Raw genomic sequence first — 19618 nt, forward strand, 5'->3', positions numbered from 1 at the left:
CCCCAGGGATTGGATTCGACGGCTGTGGCATTCGTTGGCCATGGAGAGGCTTTCGCTGTGTGTGGATGGCAAGGGTGAGGTGTATGCTGAGCTGTAGGAACCATTTATTCACCTTCTATCTCGTGATTTGCGTGAGGGCACAAGTCCCAAGTATTTGCAACTCTTGCACCTTATCCCGCTGGACCCCCAGAGTACAGTCAAATAGGATTGGAAGGTATGGAGCGCACTGTGAGTTAGGAAGGACTTAGTGTGCATTGGGTATTTGTAGGGCTGATGCGGAGGAGGGGGGCGGGAGGGTGGTGGGGGAGGTGGTGGGGTGGGAATAGGATGGTGGGAGGGGTTTGTGTTATTGTTTCACGGTTTTGTTTTTCTCTGTAAAATGCAGTGAATGCTACAGGTCATGGCTGTTCCTCCTGGCTTTGCATGTGTCCTCGCCTGGTCGCCCCCCGGTGTGTAGGCCTGAAGGCTGTGTTAAAATGTTGCTGGATTGTGCTCTGCCGGCCGGTGGATGTAGGCAGCCAATCTGTGTTACGTGATGCAATACTGCTCAATAAAAATTATTGATTCTAAAATGCCATCTGTTCGAGGGGGAACACATCCTGGACAACTCCCCCATGGAGGACTGGCTGCTCCTACAGCATGCCCACCAAGGCAGCCTCACTGATATATACAAAGATAATGAACAATTCACCAGACACACTTGTCAAAATGATAGAGTCCTGGATGGAAACCTTGGGACCCTGGAAGATGATGAGTTGAGTAAGGCTCTGCAGTGTCCCAGAGAGATAGCAATAGGAGTACTATCCCACCTGGTTCAGCGTTGGGTGCTACTTAGGTCGCAACTCTCCAGGTCCAGAATATACGACATGGACCTTAGAGTCTCAGCTGAATGCACCCAGAGTTGCAACAGCACAGGCACTTTTTATCACACATCCTGGACCTGCCAACTAATGAAACATTTCTGGAAAGGGGTGATAAAGGTGATATAGAAAGTAACAGGTCTATCAGTCTCACTAGAGGCCAAGTGGCTATTGCTGGGCATAACGGGTGGCCAAACACTCACACACCTGGTTAAACCCTGCTACAGGGGTGGCAAAGCGCTACCTGGCTTGACTCTGGGGAGCCACGGTTCGGGACAAGGAGCAAGACCTTGACTGGTGTCAATTAGCTGAACTCCAAACATACTGGGCCCCCGGCTGCCCTGGCAAATTCGAAAAGAACTGGGGGCCATGGATGCAATACAGAGGAGCTAATGTAGCAGGAGGAGGAGGGAGGTAGGGGGTGATGGGTCACTGAGGTGAACAGAACATGGGTCAGCAGCCCACCATACTATGCAATATAGTACTCACGGGGAGTGGGGAGTGGGTAACACATTGACAATCGTCATGTCCAGGACCCCTGTGAGCAGCTTCCAATGTTGTCGCTAATCTACCCGTTAATGATCTGTGGTTCTCAAATAACTGCTTAATAATAAGAATGTTTAAAAAAATAAAAAGAATTCAATGTACATCCTATATACATCTGTAGTAGACAAGGGGGCATCTACCCCTCTGGTTGATGCCTCTGTATGTCTATAGTAGATAGGAGTTCACACAACCGCCCTCTGAGAGGGGAGTTAGGGAAAAATAATACAACGTACCTTTGGTGTATATCTATAGTACTTCAGGGGAATGCAGGCTCACCCATGAAACAGTGGTTACAACGCTGTTGTTACCATGCAGGTAGGTAACAACACGGGTGTTACAACAACTGTGTTGTTACCATATGGGGATTTACATCGCAAGTCATTTCTATCACTTGCACTAGGTGGTGCGCAACACCACGGAATGCGTTGGATTTTGAATCTAACACATTCCCTGCTATTGCGCTAACTGGAGTAGGAATAGTAGTTTATATTATGCCTATGTCCAGCACGACTAGAAAGAAGGGGATCCCCTGGAAACAATGTTGGCAGGGAAACAGGGGGAAGTAAACCATCAAGTAGAAACAAAGAGTACCTGCCACAATTATTTGGATTAGGTCCTGCAGAAGGATCCTTAGTATTCAATTAAGGGCAAAGGAGCTCCCATCAACAGAGACAAGATTCAAGTCTATAGATTTATTCAAAACTTTTTATTATTCTTTTTTTCTCATCATTTGAAAATTCAATTCATGTGATATTGGTATATACCAAGATTTAAGCATCAACAACTGTTTTTAAGAAAATAAGAAAAACATTTTCAAAAACAGAAGCAGTCCTGCACACACCGTTCAAAATTCGCACTCATTCCAACACACATTTTAAATAGACTCAAATCTTGTCTCCGTTGATGGGAGCTCCTTTGCCCTTAATTGAATACTAAGGATCCCTCTGTGGTAATTTAACAGTAATTGGGTTAAGCATTAGCAGAAGACATGTCGTATTAGAGACTATCTTGCCCATTTTACGGAATCCATTTTGTCTTTCTTTCGGCCTTTTTGTATGCAATGTGCTTGGTCCTACCTTCCTGTCAACTGCTCTTGAAATCTGCGTAGAGACAAGATATGTTTAGTCTCCTCTACTTTGCACATGCTCAGAAGAATATACAGCTGTCCCTAGCATGTAACTGTCAGGATATGTTTACTCCAACTAGCTAACTGTTAGCTCCTCCCACTTGTTGACTGTGCATTTTCTGTATGACCGTGTATGTGCCTAAGAACAGCAGCTTGTACTTGTACCTCCTTCATTTGAGCCCCTGTGTGGGTCTAAAAGGACCCAGCTCCTTCTAGTCAGTGTGCAACCTCATACTATACCGAAGGGTGTTGTGTGAATGTAGTTCCACCTCATGTGGTTTAATAAACTCTGTCTTTTTTATTTTCAGTTTCTAAGCCAACTTCTTACTATTGGTCCAAGGACTCTGAGCAGAGAAGGGCGAATCCCTTGCACTAGTAGGCCTGGCTGGGGCTTGCTATCATACATCGGCGCGTCCAACGTGGGGCTCATCGGCGACTCGGATGCCCGAAGGACTGGTCGAGACGAAGGATTGGAATCTCGCTTTGGACGTGATCCCTGCCAGAGGAGACCTGAGTCTTTATTTTATTTATTTATTTTATATTCTTGTATAGCGCAAGAATCGACCCCTTACGAGGTATCTCCTAACTTTGCTCGCAGGATGGAATGGCTGCTGTATACCAGAAATTGAGGTTGTAGACTGATGTTTGGAATGTTTATTCTTCCTGGAATAAGACGGTTTTTAGTTTCTTCCTAAAAGAGGAATGATTAAGGGTTTGTCTTAGGCCAATTGGAAGATTATTCCAGAGCTTGGGCCCTACCAGAGAGAAGGCTCTGCCACCTTGTCTGGTTTTTTTGACAAGTGGGGTTTTAAGTAGCAGTTGGTTGCTTGACCGTAAGGCTCCACAGCGCTTTCCCTTTCTTTCTGATCTGACAATCCAGGTGGAGCCGGTCCTCGACTGAGATCTCTTCTGGTGAACCGCTGTGTAGTGACCGTTTGGTCGATTTGAGAACTTGGCAGGAGGAACCTGGACACTATTTCACTGGTAAGAGCCATTTTAGGGCATTTGCTGTAAGTATGACAACTTTTAATAAGTAAGGTAGTTTAGATACGCTTACTATGGCGATTCCTATGTATTGCCCAATAGTTTGAGATGATTCTATGTAAAATTAATATATGTCTTGCAACACATATAGGCAGGTAATGAGGAGATTTTTCTCTACTCCTATGAAGTTCGAACGCCGCAACGTACAAAGAGTACTTTAAGCACTACTTTTTTTATAATACTGCATATTTTGCACTATTTTCGGCATGCCTGTTTGAAGTGCACTTCGTAAGTTCTGTTGCTTTTGTATTGGTACCAATTTGAAACTCGATGAAGCACAACCGCCCCCCCCGAGGGGACGCCTAATAGGGATATGTATATTAAATATGGTATTTCATCCATGATGTACAGCACATTGTGGAATAAATATACCCACAAGGATCCTGAGATGCGTTGGCCTATGCATGGGTCATTTGATTTGCGAAAGATTCAGTATGTGTGGCAACAAATGTTCAAGTGAAAGGCTAGGCAAAATATGTTTGATTGTGTGCGAAATTGGGAGTAAGAAGTGCGTGAGCGAATGAAGCATAAAAAGGCCTTGATTGAAAAAGAACAGCATAAAAGTGTGCATTCAAAAGTCTTAGATATGACAAATAAAGAGATGAGAGAAACTAAAGAAAGGGATGATAGGGAGCGTCAGTTACAGGTAAATGGCCAATATGCTATTCGTAGGCCTCTCTATCCTATTCTTAATAAACCCCAAGATGATTCTCTTTTGTTAGATCATTCTCCACCTCCATATATTTTCCCTTCTGCGCCCAATGAGTCAGACGTGGACTCTCCTACAGATCAGGATAAAGCCAGAGACACTCGCTCAATGTTAACTAACAAACGTTCCTCTGAGATTAGATCTGCGGCGCGAAAAGCCGATCGTGGTACTCTCACTGCTTCTGAACTTCTAGATACTATTAAGAATTGGTCAGAGAGGGAACAGAAATATTTTACTGAGATATTGGCTACAGAGGTTGTTGAGCGATTTAGGAAATATTCGGTGGAAGTAGAGCCAAGTGATATAGCAGCTGATTGTAAGCAATTACGTGAAAGTTCTTTTGTCTTCTCCCAGGTGGCTGATACAATCAGACGCTTGGTTAAACTACGTGATGAAGCAGTCCGATTTGCGAGATGAGAAAAAGGCAGCAGACGCAGCTGCACAAAAATCTCGAATCAACATGGCACGAGCTCCGACGCCCGACACAGATAAGAATGTTGTAAATGTGAAAACCATACGGGAAGCCGCGCATTTATATGTTCTTCCTAAAGGAACAGGTACAAGTGACATCTATTGACAGGAAAGGGTACTTTATTTATAATTGGGTTTACACCCCTTGGAATAAAGCAGACGTTATGGCTCTTAAAAATGCATTGCCTGATCCGCGAAATAATCCGACAGCTTTTTATGAAGAAATTGAGGGTGCCATTAGCCCATTTACTATGCCTTTATCTGACATTGATTTGTTTTTTGGATTAATCTTACCGCCTGATACATGGAGAACTGTGCGTAAAATTGACGATTGTGCAACATTTGGAGCATTATGGTCAGATATAGAACAATTAGATAAAGATAGAGAACCTGCACAAAAACCGTGTCAGCAAATTTGAGATCTTCCAGCAGCTATATTGGTAAGCTAAAAACGATTATTCCCCCGAAATAAATAGATTGGACTATATTAGCGTCTTGCAAGCAAAAAATAGACAAATCAGTTTCAGATTTTTTCACACGCTTTGAAGAAGCATTCCACGATTTTAGTGGCCAGTCATTTCCAGATGACAGGGGAAGGCATTTGTTTGTTGGTAAATATGTCACAAACCTGTTGCCAGAAATAGCTAGTCACCTAAAGGCCAGCGAAAGTTCATGGACTACCTCCTCTCCGGCTTCCCTCCTTACTATGGCTCAGTATTATGAACAACGGGAATTAGAAGCGAAAAGTAAGGAGGATAAAAAATCTAAAGAGTTAAAAACAAAGGTTATTTTGGTTCAAGCTTATGGCTCACCTTATAGAGGTGATAATAGAGGAGGACGTGGATCTTTTCCTCCCTCTACTCGTGGAAATGTGTCTATTAATCAGTATGCGTATTATAGACAATTTGGTCACTGGATATCTAGTTGTCCGGTGCTAAGTGCCCAGCAGGGTTCACGTGGTCGGGGACAACTGAGAAATCGTTCAGGATATTCAGGGCCTGCAGGAAATACAAATGATCATGCTCGGTATGATGCTAATGCACGTGGACAAGAAGGGGCTAATACTTTTGACAGACGGAATCAATATCAAATGTCCGACAACGAGCTATATACAAGGTTCTGCTTATGCATAGGATTGCATAGGATGGGATAAGGAATCAGTTGAAGTTCCAGTAGATCAGAAGTGTCCATATGTTACGGCACATGATTTGGGTTTTACTGATCAGTTTCTGGTTGATACAGGAGCTACTCGTAGCACCCTATCAAAACACTTGATTCCTAGGGCTCCCCTGTCTGGCTTAACGATTACATCGATAGGTTTTGATGAAACATCCACCCTTAGCCCATTGTCATAACCACTTGCACTCCATGTTGATAAATTTACTGCTCCATGTCCATTTTTGCTTTTCCCAAATACACCAAATAATATTGTGAGTCTAGACATGCTCAAATATTTCAGGGCCACGATACGATGTTCTCCGGAAGGAGTACGGGTTATTTTAAATGACAACCACCCCATGATTGAGAGATCCTGTATTGCTAAAGAGGTCATTGCCCTAGATTCACTCCCTAGTACTTTGTGGGCTACTTCAGATACCAATATAGGACAAATGGTTATTCCACCAGTGCATATTAGTGTCAAGGAGGGTGCTATACTGCAGAGATTGCCTCAGTATAAAATTTCTCGAGAAGGAGAGGAAGCACTTACATGCATTGTTCATGACTTAATTAAAGTGGGGGTTGTGGAAGAAGTTCCTTACAATGTTTGCAATAGTCCGATTCTTCCTATTTTGAAAAAAGATTCTGACACTAAGATTTATAGATTTATCATTGACTTGAGGGAGGTCAATAAGATACCCTGTAGTGTCTGACATAAAGACATTGCTTAACCTTGGTCCCTCCAACAGCAACTACATTTTCAGTAGTAGATTTGAAGAATGCTTTCTTCTCGATTCCTATTCATCCTGATAGCCGATATTTATTCGGTTTCACTTTGAATACTCGATCGTACAGATTTTGTAGAGTTCCTCAAGGCTTTACTGAGAGTGCTAGTATTTATAGGCAAGCCTTGAAATGACAACTTGATTCTTTTATTTTGCCTGATGGAGTGGCTCTCATACAATATGTCGATAACATTTTGTTAGCAGCTGATACACCTGAACAGTGTGAAATGTGTACTTCGGACTTGCTTTCTTTTCTTGCGACACTTCACCATAAAGTATCACGGAAGAAATTGCAATATTGTAGACCGAAGGTGACCTACTTAGGTCATCTTCTGTCTAAGGAGGGACGTGCATTGACACCAGATTGCATTCAAGTAATTTTAGACATTCCAGTACCTTCCACACAAAAATATGTCTGTGCATTCATTGGTTTAACTTCATTTTGTAGGCAATGGAAAGTGGGTTTTTCACACATTGTTAAACCACTGCTATCACTTTTGACTAAAAACATTCCGATCCCCCTTCCTTGGACAGATGAATGTCAAAATGCTTTTCACCACTTGAAACAAGCTCTTTGCTCTGCACCAGTGTTAGGTACACCAGATTATATGAAAGCTTTTAAGATGGATGTGCTTTGTCAGTTTTAGTACAGACACACAGTGACAAGCAACGTCCCTGTGCATACTTTTCTGCAGTTCTTGTTCCTGTTGCTCGTGCATTGCCTGGATGTTTCCGTTCAGTTGCAGCGACAGCTGTGTCCATACGTCAGAGTGAAGGGATAGTGTTGTTACACAAACTGTTGGTGCTAGTACCCCATGCAGTAGATGCCCTTTTGAATCAGACTAGAATGCAGCATTTGACTAGTGCCCGCCTGACAGGATATGAATTGACACTATTAGCACCTCATATTACATTGAAGAGGTTTGCAACACTAAACCCAGCTACTTTTTTGCCATATCCTGTGACTCGGTCCCAGTCGAAGGAACCTCATGATTGTATATTCCTTACTGAGGAACAGACAAAGGGTCACATTGATTTGCAAGATACGCCCCTTTTAGATGTAGATGGGGATTTATGGGTTGATGGGTCCTGTTTGAAATTACCAGAAGGCACAACCTCAGCTGCATATGCAACCACCACACTTGAAACAGTAGTGAAACAGCTTGCATACCTCAGAAGTCAGCTCAATCAGCTGAACTAATAGCTTTGACACGAGCACATGAGCTTAGTACTGACTTATGCGTGAACATTTACACGGATAGCCGCTATGCTTTTGGAGAGGTTCATGATTTTGGCTTACTCTGGAAGGAAAGAGTCTTTCTTACATCCCACGGGATGCAGATAATGCGCGGAGAATTAGTACATAATCTCTTGACTGCACTCACATATCCGAAGAAAGTTTCCATTATGAAGTGTAGCATACACAAGAAGATCACTGATAAAATAGGGCAAGGAAATGCCTTTGCAGATCGTGTAGCTCGTGAGACTGCGATGCAACGAAGCACTACTTTAATGTACGTAGTGAAATCCCAAGCTGAACGATGGCATGATGCTAGAGAGGAAGTACTAGATGTACAGAGATCTGCCTCTGTAGCAGAACTTGAGCAATGGTCCAAAGAAGGAATATTGGACGATGAGGGTTGTTGGTGTAACAAAGAAATGGATAAGTGGATGTTACCTGCAGCCTATTTACAACATATGGTTCAAATGGCACATGGGCTGGCACATGTTGGAGCTCTAGCAATAACCAAATTGCTTACACAAGTCTGGGAGCATCCTAAGATTGCCAGCACAGCTAAGAGAGTGGTACAGTACTGTTTGATCTGTTGGCAGTACAATCCTGGAAAAGGGACACAAACTCCTACAGGAGGGTTTGCTACACCAACCGCACCTTTTGAAGTTTTGCAGATGGATTACATCCAGCTTGAATGCTGTAATCATCTGAAATATGTCCTAGTGGTGGTATGTTCCTTCAGTAAATGGATAGAGGCGTACCCTACAAAGGATAATACTGCTCTTACAACAGCAAAGGTGCTTCTGATGTAGTTTTTCCCCAGGTATGGGGTTTTCAAAATTTTATGGAGCGACAACGGACCTCATTTTATTGGGCAAGTTGTTTATTATGTCATGAAAGGATTAGGGATCAAACAGAAATTCCATGCAGTCTTCCAACCACAATCAGCAGGATTGGTGAAAAGGTAAAATGCTACCTTAAATTTGAAGCTGGCGAAAATAGTGGCTTCTATGTCCCTAAAGTGGCCGGATGCATTGCCTTTGGCACTGTTGTCCATAAGATCAGTACCACACTCACGATCAGGTCTAACACCATATGAGGTAGTATTTGGAAGACCGATGAATATTTGGGGAGTTCCTAAACCACGTCCCATACATGATGTAACTTGTGTTCTGTTGAGCGATTATTTGGCACAGTTAACTGCAAGTTTGACTTCTATTCATCAACAGGTTCGAGAAGCTCTTCCTGATAGATCTACAGGTGAGGCCCATCGTCTCCGTCCTGGTGACCAGGTGATGGTCAAGGCGTTTGACAGATTGAACAGCTTTGAGCGGAGGTGGCGAGGTATGGAGCAGGTGCTGTTGGGTACAAGGACAGCGGTTCGAGTGATGAACAGAAAGAATTGGATCCATACTAGGGGGTGGGCGCAATTCGCGAAGTAGCGCTACGCGAAGCTACGTGAAGTGCTCTACGCGAACTTCACGTAGCACTACGCGAGCTGCGTAGCAGCATGTTCGCACTATGCAAGATGCATTTTCAATGATTGCACAGTGTGGACAAGCATCCGGCACTGTGCAATCATTGAAAACGGCATCTTGCACAGTGCGAGCTGTAGTTTTCTGCTGCTCGAGTAGATTATTACTCGAGCTGCAGCTTTCTCAATGCGAACTGGTAGTTTCTCATTGAGAGCGGTCGCGAGGATGCGCAACCACTCACAATGAGAAACCTTACCTCCCCGCGTTGAAAATCTCACCGGGATGTCATTTTGCTTGCTCGCGGTCGCGAACATGACGTTTAGGACCGCGAGCAAGCAAAAAATGAGCGCTGCACTACGCTACGCAACACTACACGTGTTCGCACTGTGCTACGTGCAGCTCGCGTAGTGCGAAGTTGTGCAAACTTCACAAACTCCACGAGCGTAGCGTAGTGCTTCGCCCAGGGTTAATCCATACCAAACATTGCAAGCGTGTATCACCCGCCTTGGTGGAACCTGCTGTGCTGATCGACCATTGAGAGATTCTGGAAATGAAGAAGGGTCAAGATATCTCATCTGACGAGTCTACGGCAACCTTCCCGGACCACATATTTCCTGGAACAGCGCAATATAATTTGAGACCGAGGAAAGAATCTGCCGTTTTGAACGAGACTGGTTGAGCTACCACCCTGGGTTGTGAAACGGAGAGCCAATAAGGCAAGGGGGGGGGATCAACCCTGCATTAGTGTAGTGACACCTGTCTTGGCCTGTGGTGAAGAAATCAATGACAACCCACAGGAGAAGAGCTCCAACGATTGATTTGTTTTTAGATTCTTTGAAAAATTGATCACCATTGCTATAGAAGATGAATAGCACCAAGAAAATTAGTTGACCTGTAGGGTTTGTTGTTGCCCTGATGGTTTTGGCAATAACCACTTGGTTCATTGAGAAAGGATTTTCCTGCTTGACAGCTTTTTGTTGCAACCACTCCAGCTCCACTGGTGCATCACTTCTATACTCTTCCTTATCATGAGCAGAAACATCGACAGTCCTATCTGAATAACACATTCATTCAGATGTTGCATCATACCGATAATGCTACAAATACTACCAATTGTCGGGTGTGTGGAATGATACCTGCACACCAGTAGAAAGGAGGAACACCTTTTATTCCTCTACCGTTTTCTCATAATGGTTGATGTCAAGCTTGGTATGCCCTTTTGTTTGCTTATGGAAAGCCTTCAGTAGGTGGAATCATTTTCCAGTTAAATAAAGAATGTTACCAAGACAAACATGGGTATCCTCAAGCTAAAGGGACTAAATCGGAATGGGATGAATACCAACCAGACAATATTTCAACACCATATGTCTTCACAAATGTGAGGAATCTGAAGAACATTGGACCCTTTGTGATTTATGTAACCAGAGCAAAAACAGATTTATGTATTGGCAGTTTTGGGAGAATTCCCATAGGATGAAGCAAATGTACTACTGTATTAAACATTGAAGCTGTTAACAATAGCAGCTTTGTAACGTCTCACAACACCTATTTTGTGTGTGGTAACAAAGGATATTACCAATTACCTGTTGGATGGTCAGGGGTTTGTTACATATCATTTTTGTTACCCCATGTGTTTTTAGCACCTGCATCATATCATCTTGACTTGAAACTGTTTAAAGATATTTCAATGAATAGATATAAATGGACAACAAGTACTGATGAGATTGACCAGACAGACACCGCCATGCAACAATATGTTGATTTCAATTTGGGTTTGTTCTTCTTCGTGGGTGCTGCATTAAATAGCAGAAAGATCGGATGATTGACTCGTGTAGTGGAAGCTGTTACCAATCAGACAGATATGGCACTTGGGAACATTACAGAAGAACTGCATATTACAAGAATTGTAGCACTCCAAAATCGGATGGTGCTCGATGTGATCTTGGCTGATCGTGGTGGTGCATGCCGCATCATCGGTAGCAGCTGTTGTGTCTTTATCCCGGAGCATTCGTCTTCAGTTTATGATGCAATTTCTAAACTGCATTAGATTGCTGCAGACATTCACCCAGACACAGGTACATGGACATTTTCAAACTGGATATGGATACTCTTTGTTACTTGGGGCTGGAAACTACTGACCTTTCTATGCATACTACTGGTGATACTATTTACATGCTGTACTTGTATACAATGTGGTCCTATGATTTGCTCTACTTGCGTTACTGCTTGTACACCTGCCAAGAGAAGTGCTACGAAAGAACAACAAATGTTAAGCAAGGAGATTTCTGATATGATTAATATCAATGTACATGATGCAGATCTAGATTACCCTAGACAGACAGATGTCTTCAGCAAATGCTGAAGGGGTCGTCTTTGGTAATTAAACAGTAATTGGGTTAAGCATTAGCAGAAGACATGTCGTAATTAGAGACTATCTTGCCCATTTTACGGAATCCATTGTGTCTTTCTATCAGCCATTTTGTATGCCATGTGCTTAGTCCTACCTTCCTGTCAACTGCTCTTGAAATCTGCCTAGAGACAAGATATGTTTAGTCTCCTCTACTTTGCACATGCTCAGAAGAGCATACAGCTGCCCCTAGCATGTAACTGTCAGGATATATTTACGCCAACTAGCTAACTGTTAGCTCCTCCCACTTGTCGACTGTGCATTTTCTGTATGACCTTGTAAGTGCCTAAGAACATCAGCTTGTACTTGTACCTCCTTCATTTGAGCCCCTGTGTGGGTCTAAAAGGACCCAGCTCCTTCTAGTCAGTGTGCAACCTCATACTATACCGAAGGGTGTTGTGTGAATGTAGTTCCACCTCATGAGGTTTAATAAACTCTGTCTTTTCTATTCCAGTTTCAATGGCAACTTCTTACTATTGGTCCAAGGACTCTGAGCAGAGAAGGGCAAATCCCTTGCACTTGCAGGCCTGGCTGGGGCTGGCTACCACACTTCTGCAGGACCTACTTGATGGTTTATGTCCAGCGCCCCATCAAGTGTGCAAGTCATAGAACTGACTTGCGATGTAAAGCCATATGTGGTAACAACAATGACCGCACACCCCAGTAGAGGATTGTCAGGGCAAATTAGTTCAACCTACCTTCTCTGTATGTCTATAGACAGGGGTACAGATAACTGCCCTCTGAGAGGGAAGTTAGGGAGTAATAATTCAATGTACCTCCTGTGTATATCTAAAGTATTGGAATTATGCATAGACCCACGTTCTCAGAATAGAACCAGGGTAAAATACTTCAGTGTACCTCCTGGGTATATCTATTGTACTACAAGGGAACACCTATCCACCTGAGTAGAAGAGCGTCTGAGTTAAATATTATAGCCTACTTCCTCTATATGTCCATTGTAGACAGGGGTGCACATAACCACGCTCTCAGAGGGGAGTCAGGGTGTCAGGATAAAATACTTCACTATTCCTCCAGGGTATAGCTACCTTGTGCAGGGGAACACAGAACTCTGAGCCTGGCCTCTGATCAGTCTCTGCGCCCAGCTTCCTGAAGATAGTGCATGGAAATGGATACTGTGTCACCTCTTCTGCAGCACAGTCAAGAGATGAATAGACGCGGCTGCTGCTCCACACCTGCAATTATTACTTACTTATCCAGGTACTCTGCTTGTACAAGTGAATGGCAGTACTATTGGTTACATCATAGATGTCTACTTTAAGACTGACTTTACCTGCGATACAGGGCCCCCGCGTTGTTCACCCCATACACAGAACCTCTACTGCCAACCTCAATCATGTTGAGGTTTCCATCAACGGGTTGCCACTTGGTGCCAGCACAAGCTTCTCGCTCAGTGCCAATCCGGTAGGAGATGCTGTTGGCGTCATCCACGCCCCAGCAGCCTTTAGGACCACAGCTGTAGTACTTCAATTTGCCTTCAATCTTGGTCCAGGTCAGCAATGTTTGGGACTTTGCAAACAATGTCTCATTGTGACTCAGGCAAAACACTTCATTTGTGGGGCTGACACCAGCTAGAAATCCATCTCCACCGGCATCAATCTTCTTAAAGTGCTCTGAAAAGGAGTGAAGAAGAAAGAGTGTGAGTTCAAACTGAAGGCTGTGGATGCATCTCATGCAATCCTTCACTGAACATCTTCCCAAAGCAGAGAATAATTCACCATTGTGAATAGGAAGACAGGATTTCCAATTCCCGGGAGGGTGGCTGAAAGTCCCCCCACCAGCCACATGGTACATAGATTCACATTGAAAATCACAGTTTCAAAGTCAAGAACATTGACCTGCACATATACCAACTCATAGCTAACACCACCAGCATATTGACAAGATAGGCATACAAAGGGAAGTATAGGTTTACTATTCTTAACTTCATATTTACTTACTCTGAAGATGTCTTGGTATTTGATGTTGTGGAGAAGATAGAAGTACAAGTCAGTCATTTGACAGGCACTATGTGAGTTAAGCACTTCATTTTATGAGAGCCACCATTGAATCAAAGTTATCTGGCTTCCAACTGCATATTTTTGTAGTTATTTTGCATCATTGTAAATCATATTGTAGAAAACGTTGGTACATCACAGTGCAACAACATTTCTGAAATGTTTAAAAATTGGGCATGCCCTTGGTGGGGAAAGAGTAGCACTAACATGCTACAGTGAGAGCCTTACTCGATTTAAATTAAGATGGAAGCCGCCTGTCATTCATTCTGGGCTCCCACGCCTGCACACATACTTTCCCCGGTTGTATGACTTAACAACTACTGCCTAAACCACGACTTCTGCATCAAAGAAGGCTAAACCACGACCATCACTTAACCACTACATTTTAAACCACTACTCCATAAACCACGAAACAATTAGATTTAATGCCATTTTTTTTCTAAAATACTTTTTTAGGTCTGTTTTCAAAAACGAGCACACTGATCATATGCTGTTCGTTTTTAAATTTAATCTACACTGCCATCTTCTGACATCAACTGGTAATTTATGTTAACTAATTTTCTTCAACAACCTATTTGTTTCGATTTTAATCAATCTATATATATTTTTTTAATCGTATTTGTGGGGGGGAGTCCGGCCCACACCCCCATTACCCTTTTAAACGATTTCCTAGCATGCTCCGGTGTTTTAAAAGTCGTAGTTCCATCCTTCGTTGTTTCTTCATACGTCGATGTTTCTTTAGTTGTTCAGCCCTCTTCGTTGTTCAATCTTCGTTGTTCAGGTGAGCCGTTCTTGAAACATCGTGGTTTAGGATGTTTCCCACTTTCCCCACAAGCTTCACAGAACACAGCCGAGTTGTCATGTATTAGAATATTCCTTGCTGTTCTTGTCCTGTTTAAGGTGAACGTTCCTAACTCGGAAGTAAATGGCATAATGTACCACATCCCTCTGCTTCAATTAAGTTGTATTTTATTGATTATAATGCTTTGGGAGGTGCTTTAAAACAAAGGGAGTAGGAGTTGGCCTAACGGCTAGGGCGGTCGACCTCAATTCTGGGGTACCGGGTCTGAGTCTCAGCAATGACGCTGAACATCCTATGATTCTGGCCACATCACTTAATCTCCCTGTGCCTAACAAAAATGAATGTGTGTCCTCATGTAACGCAACTGGTGCTATGTAAAGCGCTCTGATACCCGATTCGAGTCAAGTTTGTGCTATATAAAACTCTGCAAAAAAACAGAAAAAAGGCTGCACGTTGCCTCATAAAATTGAAGTTTAACAGTCTTCAATCTAACTTGGGAAAACTAAGACAACATTTGGGGTGTCTTAATTTTGGGGAACAGTGTTTTGCGCCAAAATTGAGGACAATATGTAAGTAAAGATGGAAAACAAAGTCAGGAAATCTATCCAAGAGGGCAGAGTAGAAGCTGGAGGGTCCTGATCAGGGCTTAGATTCAATACGAGAAGCCTGCCCAGACAGTTTTCAAAAACGAGCACACTGATCATATGCTGTTCGTTTTTAAATTTAAGCTACACTGCCATCTTCTGACATAAACTGGTAATTTATGTTAACTAATTTCTTCAACAACCTATTTGTTTCGATTTTAATCCATCTATATATATTTTTTTAATCGTATTTGAGAGGGGGAGTCCTGCCCATACACCCATTACCCTTTTAAACGATTTCCTAGCATGCTCCAGTGTTTTAAAAGTCGTAGTTCCATCCTTCGTTGTTTCTTCATACGTCGATGTTTCTTTCGTTGTTCAGCCCTCTTCGTTGTTCAATCTTCGTTGTTCAGGTGAGCCGTTCTTGAAACATCGTGGTTTAGGATGTTTCCCACTTTCCCCACAAGCTTCACAGAACACAGCTCAGTTGTCATGTATTAGAATATTCCTTGCTGTTCTTGTCCTGTTTATGGTGAACGTTCCTAACTCGGAAGTAAATGGCATAATGTACCACATCCCTCTGCTTCAATTAAGTTGTATTTTATTGATTATAATGCTTTGGGAGGTGCTTTAAAACAAGGGAGTAGGAGTTGGCCTAACGGCTAGGGCGGTCGACCTCAAATCTGGGGTACCGGGTCTGAGTCTCAGCAATGACGCTGAATATCCTGTGATTCTGGCCACATCACTTAATCTCCCTGTGCCTAACAAAAATGAATGTGTGTCCTCATGTAACGCAACTGGTGCTATGTGAAGCGCTCTGATACCCGATTCGAGTCAAGTTTGTGCTATATAAAACTCTGCAAAAAAACAGAAAAAAGGCTGCACGTTGCCTCATAAAATTGAAGTTTAACAGTCTTCAATCTAACTTGGGCGAACTAAGACAACATTTGGGGTGTCTTAATTTTGGGGAACAGTGTTTTGCGCCAAAATTGAGGACAATATGTAAGTAAAGATTGAAAACAAAGTGAGGAAATCTATCCAAGAGGGCAGATTAGAAGCGGGAGGGCCCTGATCAGGGCTTAGATTGAATACGAGAAGCCTGCCCAGACAGCCGAGGGCATCTTTTGTTGCAGTCCCAAGGCTGGCTGGGGCCAAAAAGGGCTGCAACCAAAGCCACTTGTCGCTGCTCTTTTTGTCACTGAGTCTTCTGCGTATCCATGGGCAGGAGCGAAAAATGCACGTTTACATTAGTATCACCCGCCCTGGCACCCAACCGGTCCACAACAAAAGAGACAGCTTCAGAACAAGGGGGCGTATTTCTACACAAGTGCAGACACAACTGTAAAGTACCAGTTTTATCACTCTGTTTTTTGACAAAGAAGATAATCCACCATTGTGTAGTATCATTCCTCAGGCGAGTGTCGCTGAGGGAAGAAGCTGTCTTGGTCAGTGAGCATCACTATGACAGTCTCAGTGACTGCCACTACTACAGGCAGGACGGACATGTTTGCAACGCTTGCACCACAATGTGCAGCCGGTCGATAAACCACACACTGTTGGAAGCAAAGTCAAGTCAAGTCTTTTTTGTACTTTAATGAGCGCAGCGCCTTCTTAATGGACACCGCACTATGCAATGCAATAGGTGTTGCTTTTAGGATTGTAAATACCAATGGCTTTAAATTTTGTATAAGGCATTGCCATTTACAATACATTAGCTCCAAAATTTGTAGTTCCGAGACCTATTGCATTGTAAAAGCTTGTTTCTTCTTTTGTAAATATACTTCACCCGTGATTGCTCTTTTCCTTTCTGCCGGTGCCCTGTGACCCCACTTGTTCTCTCCCCACCCAGCAGTGTTATCCTGCTTCACTCAGCCTTCCCCTTCCCTAGTTTTCCCCTTTTTTTATCAGCTTCCGGCAGCTCCTGTGTACTGCACTCCTCCGCTAGCCTCAAGAGCCTGGAGGCACCGCTGTCCTGCATCTGAACTCTCTCTTCCTGATAATATCTGCATTTCTGGACTGGGTCATGTCTGGAGGAATTTAACCTTCTCCTTGCAAGTGTGCGGTGAGTCTGCCTTAGATCACTTTTTCTGTTTGTATTCCTTCACCTTAGGACACAGATGTTATTATTTCTTCTCTATATATTTCAGCCTGTCTACAACAATAATTTTCAATGTTGTTAATATTTAGTTAATTATCTGTTTTCAACTCAAGTAAAATGAGAAGAGTGGTCTTAAGAGGCTTCAGCAAATTGAGGGGCATATTATCAAGGGTGTTTATCTCCGCTTGTTTGCCTTTAAAAGCCAAGAAAGCGGAGTTAAAATTATCTCCCTATTACCTAGCTGTCGCTAACACCAGTTAGCGACAGCTAGTAGGAGATAGCGACCATCTTGGGCGACCATCTTGGTAATACCAAGGTTTATTTGAGGTAAAAATCGCCGCAGCTCAGCGGTAAATTTGTGTCTCTAACCAAGCAATAGCGATAATTATCGCTATTGCTTGGTAATATCCCCTCAGATCCTAAGGATGCTGACTCCTCTGTGAAAGAGGATGGCCTGCAAGGGCCTTCTAGGCAGGAGTTTGCCTGGGATCAACCAGTTATAGTGCTGGATCTAATTCAGTCCACTGTTTCGGCACTGTTGCAGGATGGATTAAGTCATTCAAATGTGACCTCCTTTCAAAAGCTAATAAAATATTTACCCCCTTATCCAAGACTGGACTTTCAAGTGCCTCGGGGACGTTGGGCCCAATATGCAAAACAGCCAAATGCCTCTCCTAAAAAGCGAATGGCTGAGGTGTCTCAGTCCCAGGGGTCTTCTAAATCCTTGTCCTAGTCTCCCTATGATTGTCCTCCCTAACAAATGAGAAATGTCTTTCTCTGACTCCATACACACCACAGATGATCACTCAGATTCTGATAAATCTTGCTCTGTCAATTCAAATGATTCAGATGATGATAATGCAGAGGATACAATACCCCCCCCAGATCCCAGACACAGTTCCTGCACCGCCGTCTGAGGCCCTCCCGACTCAGGTGGCCTCTCGATATTTTGACGCAGATATAATTCCTCATCACACGTGAGGTCACAGCTGATCTAGAAACCTTCATACCTTTGCTTATTATTTTTCGTCCATGGTATGTTATATTTCACTTTGCTGCAAAAGCTACAAGTCAATACGTTTAGTCATAATCTTCGCCTCTGTGTTTTTAATAGAATGCAAGGCTCCTGTAAATTTTGTGGGGGAGATTTACAATATGTGTGAGTTAAACATCGACTTGTGATATTTGTATGCACCTTGAAGTTAGAGTGTTTTGTGATATTTTCACTCTTCATAAATGTAAATACTGAAGTGTCTCTTGCTTACGCTTCGTTTACAGATAAGAGTTCAGGGGCATATTTACAATGGGATTGCTCCACAGGAATGTCACTTTTATCAATATTCAGAACTCTACTTTGTAGATATGGGGACCCTTTCACTCAGTTTTCTGTGTGAAAGTTGTGTGCAATTTTGACGCTGACCCTGGTTTACAAGGAAGTGTAAATCTGAGGCAATGCCATAAATAACGGCATGCAATAGCAGGCATTAGAATGGCGCAACGAGGAGAAATACCTTAATTTCACCATGTTTTTGCTTTTTCTATGTGTGCTCCAAAATGAACAAAACACCATTAACGGTTGTTTATGTGCAGGAAGGTGTATCTTCCTGCACATAAGCAATCATTAAATAATGATGATTTGCTACTTCTATTTGTGCTGCAGAATGTAGTGGATATAGAAGTAACGAACCACCATTACTGATTGTTTATGTGCAGGATGCGACACCTTCCTGCACATTAACAATCATTCCCTTCATTGCAGGCTCCCTTGCAATATGGCGCAAGGGTTTCTGTGTTGGTTCTAGATAGCTATTTGTAGTGCCTGTGCTCAGGAAAACACAAGGGTGCTAAACATTTCACCGCCGCCACCGCCAAGGAGTCACACGAGGCCGGAGAGCCATTGATACTCACCTCAGACCTCGCCGACACCGCCAAGAGTCAGACGCCATCAGGACTCCGCGCCGCCGCTCCGGGAGACTACAACTCCTGGCAGGCAACGCGGCGGCGCGTGCTGAGTGACGCGGGTCGCGCTGAGGGAGCGCACACGGGCGGTTAAAGTGGAGAGGAGCCCGGCAGAGCGGGGGACACTGACATTTCACCGCCGCCACCGCCAAGGAGTCACACGAGGCCGGAGAGCCATTGATACTCACCTCAGACCTCGCCGACACCGCCAAGAGTCAGACGCCATCAGGACTCCGCGCCGCCGCTCCGGGAGACTACAACTCCCGGCAGGCAACGCGGCAGCGCGTGCTGAGTGACGCGGGTCGCGCTGAGGGAGCGCACACGGGCGGTTAAAGCGGAGAGGAG

General features: G+C 43.5%; 1 protein-coding gene across 1 annotated transcript in view; it reads right to left on the reverse strand.

Moving 5' to 3' along the window:
• LOC147668877 (fish-egg lectin-like) overlaps nt 1-19618 on the reverse strand; it is a 121624-nt gene that overhangs the window by 55909 nt on the left and 46097 nt on the right. The window contains exon 3 of the mRNA XM_086948379.1: nt 13107-13446. Within this exon, the coding sequence (XP_086804505.1) occupies nt 13107-13446 (340 nt within the window). The remainder of the gene's footprint in view (nt 1-13106; nt 13447-19618) is intronic.

The sequence above is a fragment of the Lissotriton vulgaris genome, unplaced genomic scaffold (assembly GCF_964263255.1).
Source record: "Lissotriton vulgaris unplaced genomic scaffold, aLisVul1.2 SCAFFOLD_1441, whole genome shotgun sequence".
NCBI classification, from domain to species: Eukaryota; Metazoa; Chordata; class Amphibia; order Caudata; family Salamandridae; genus Lissotriton; species Lissotriton vulgaris.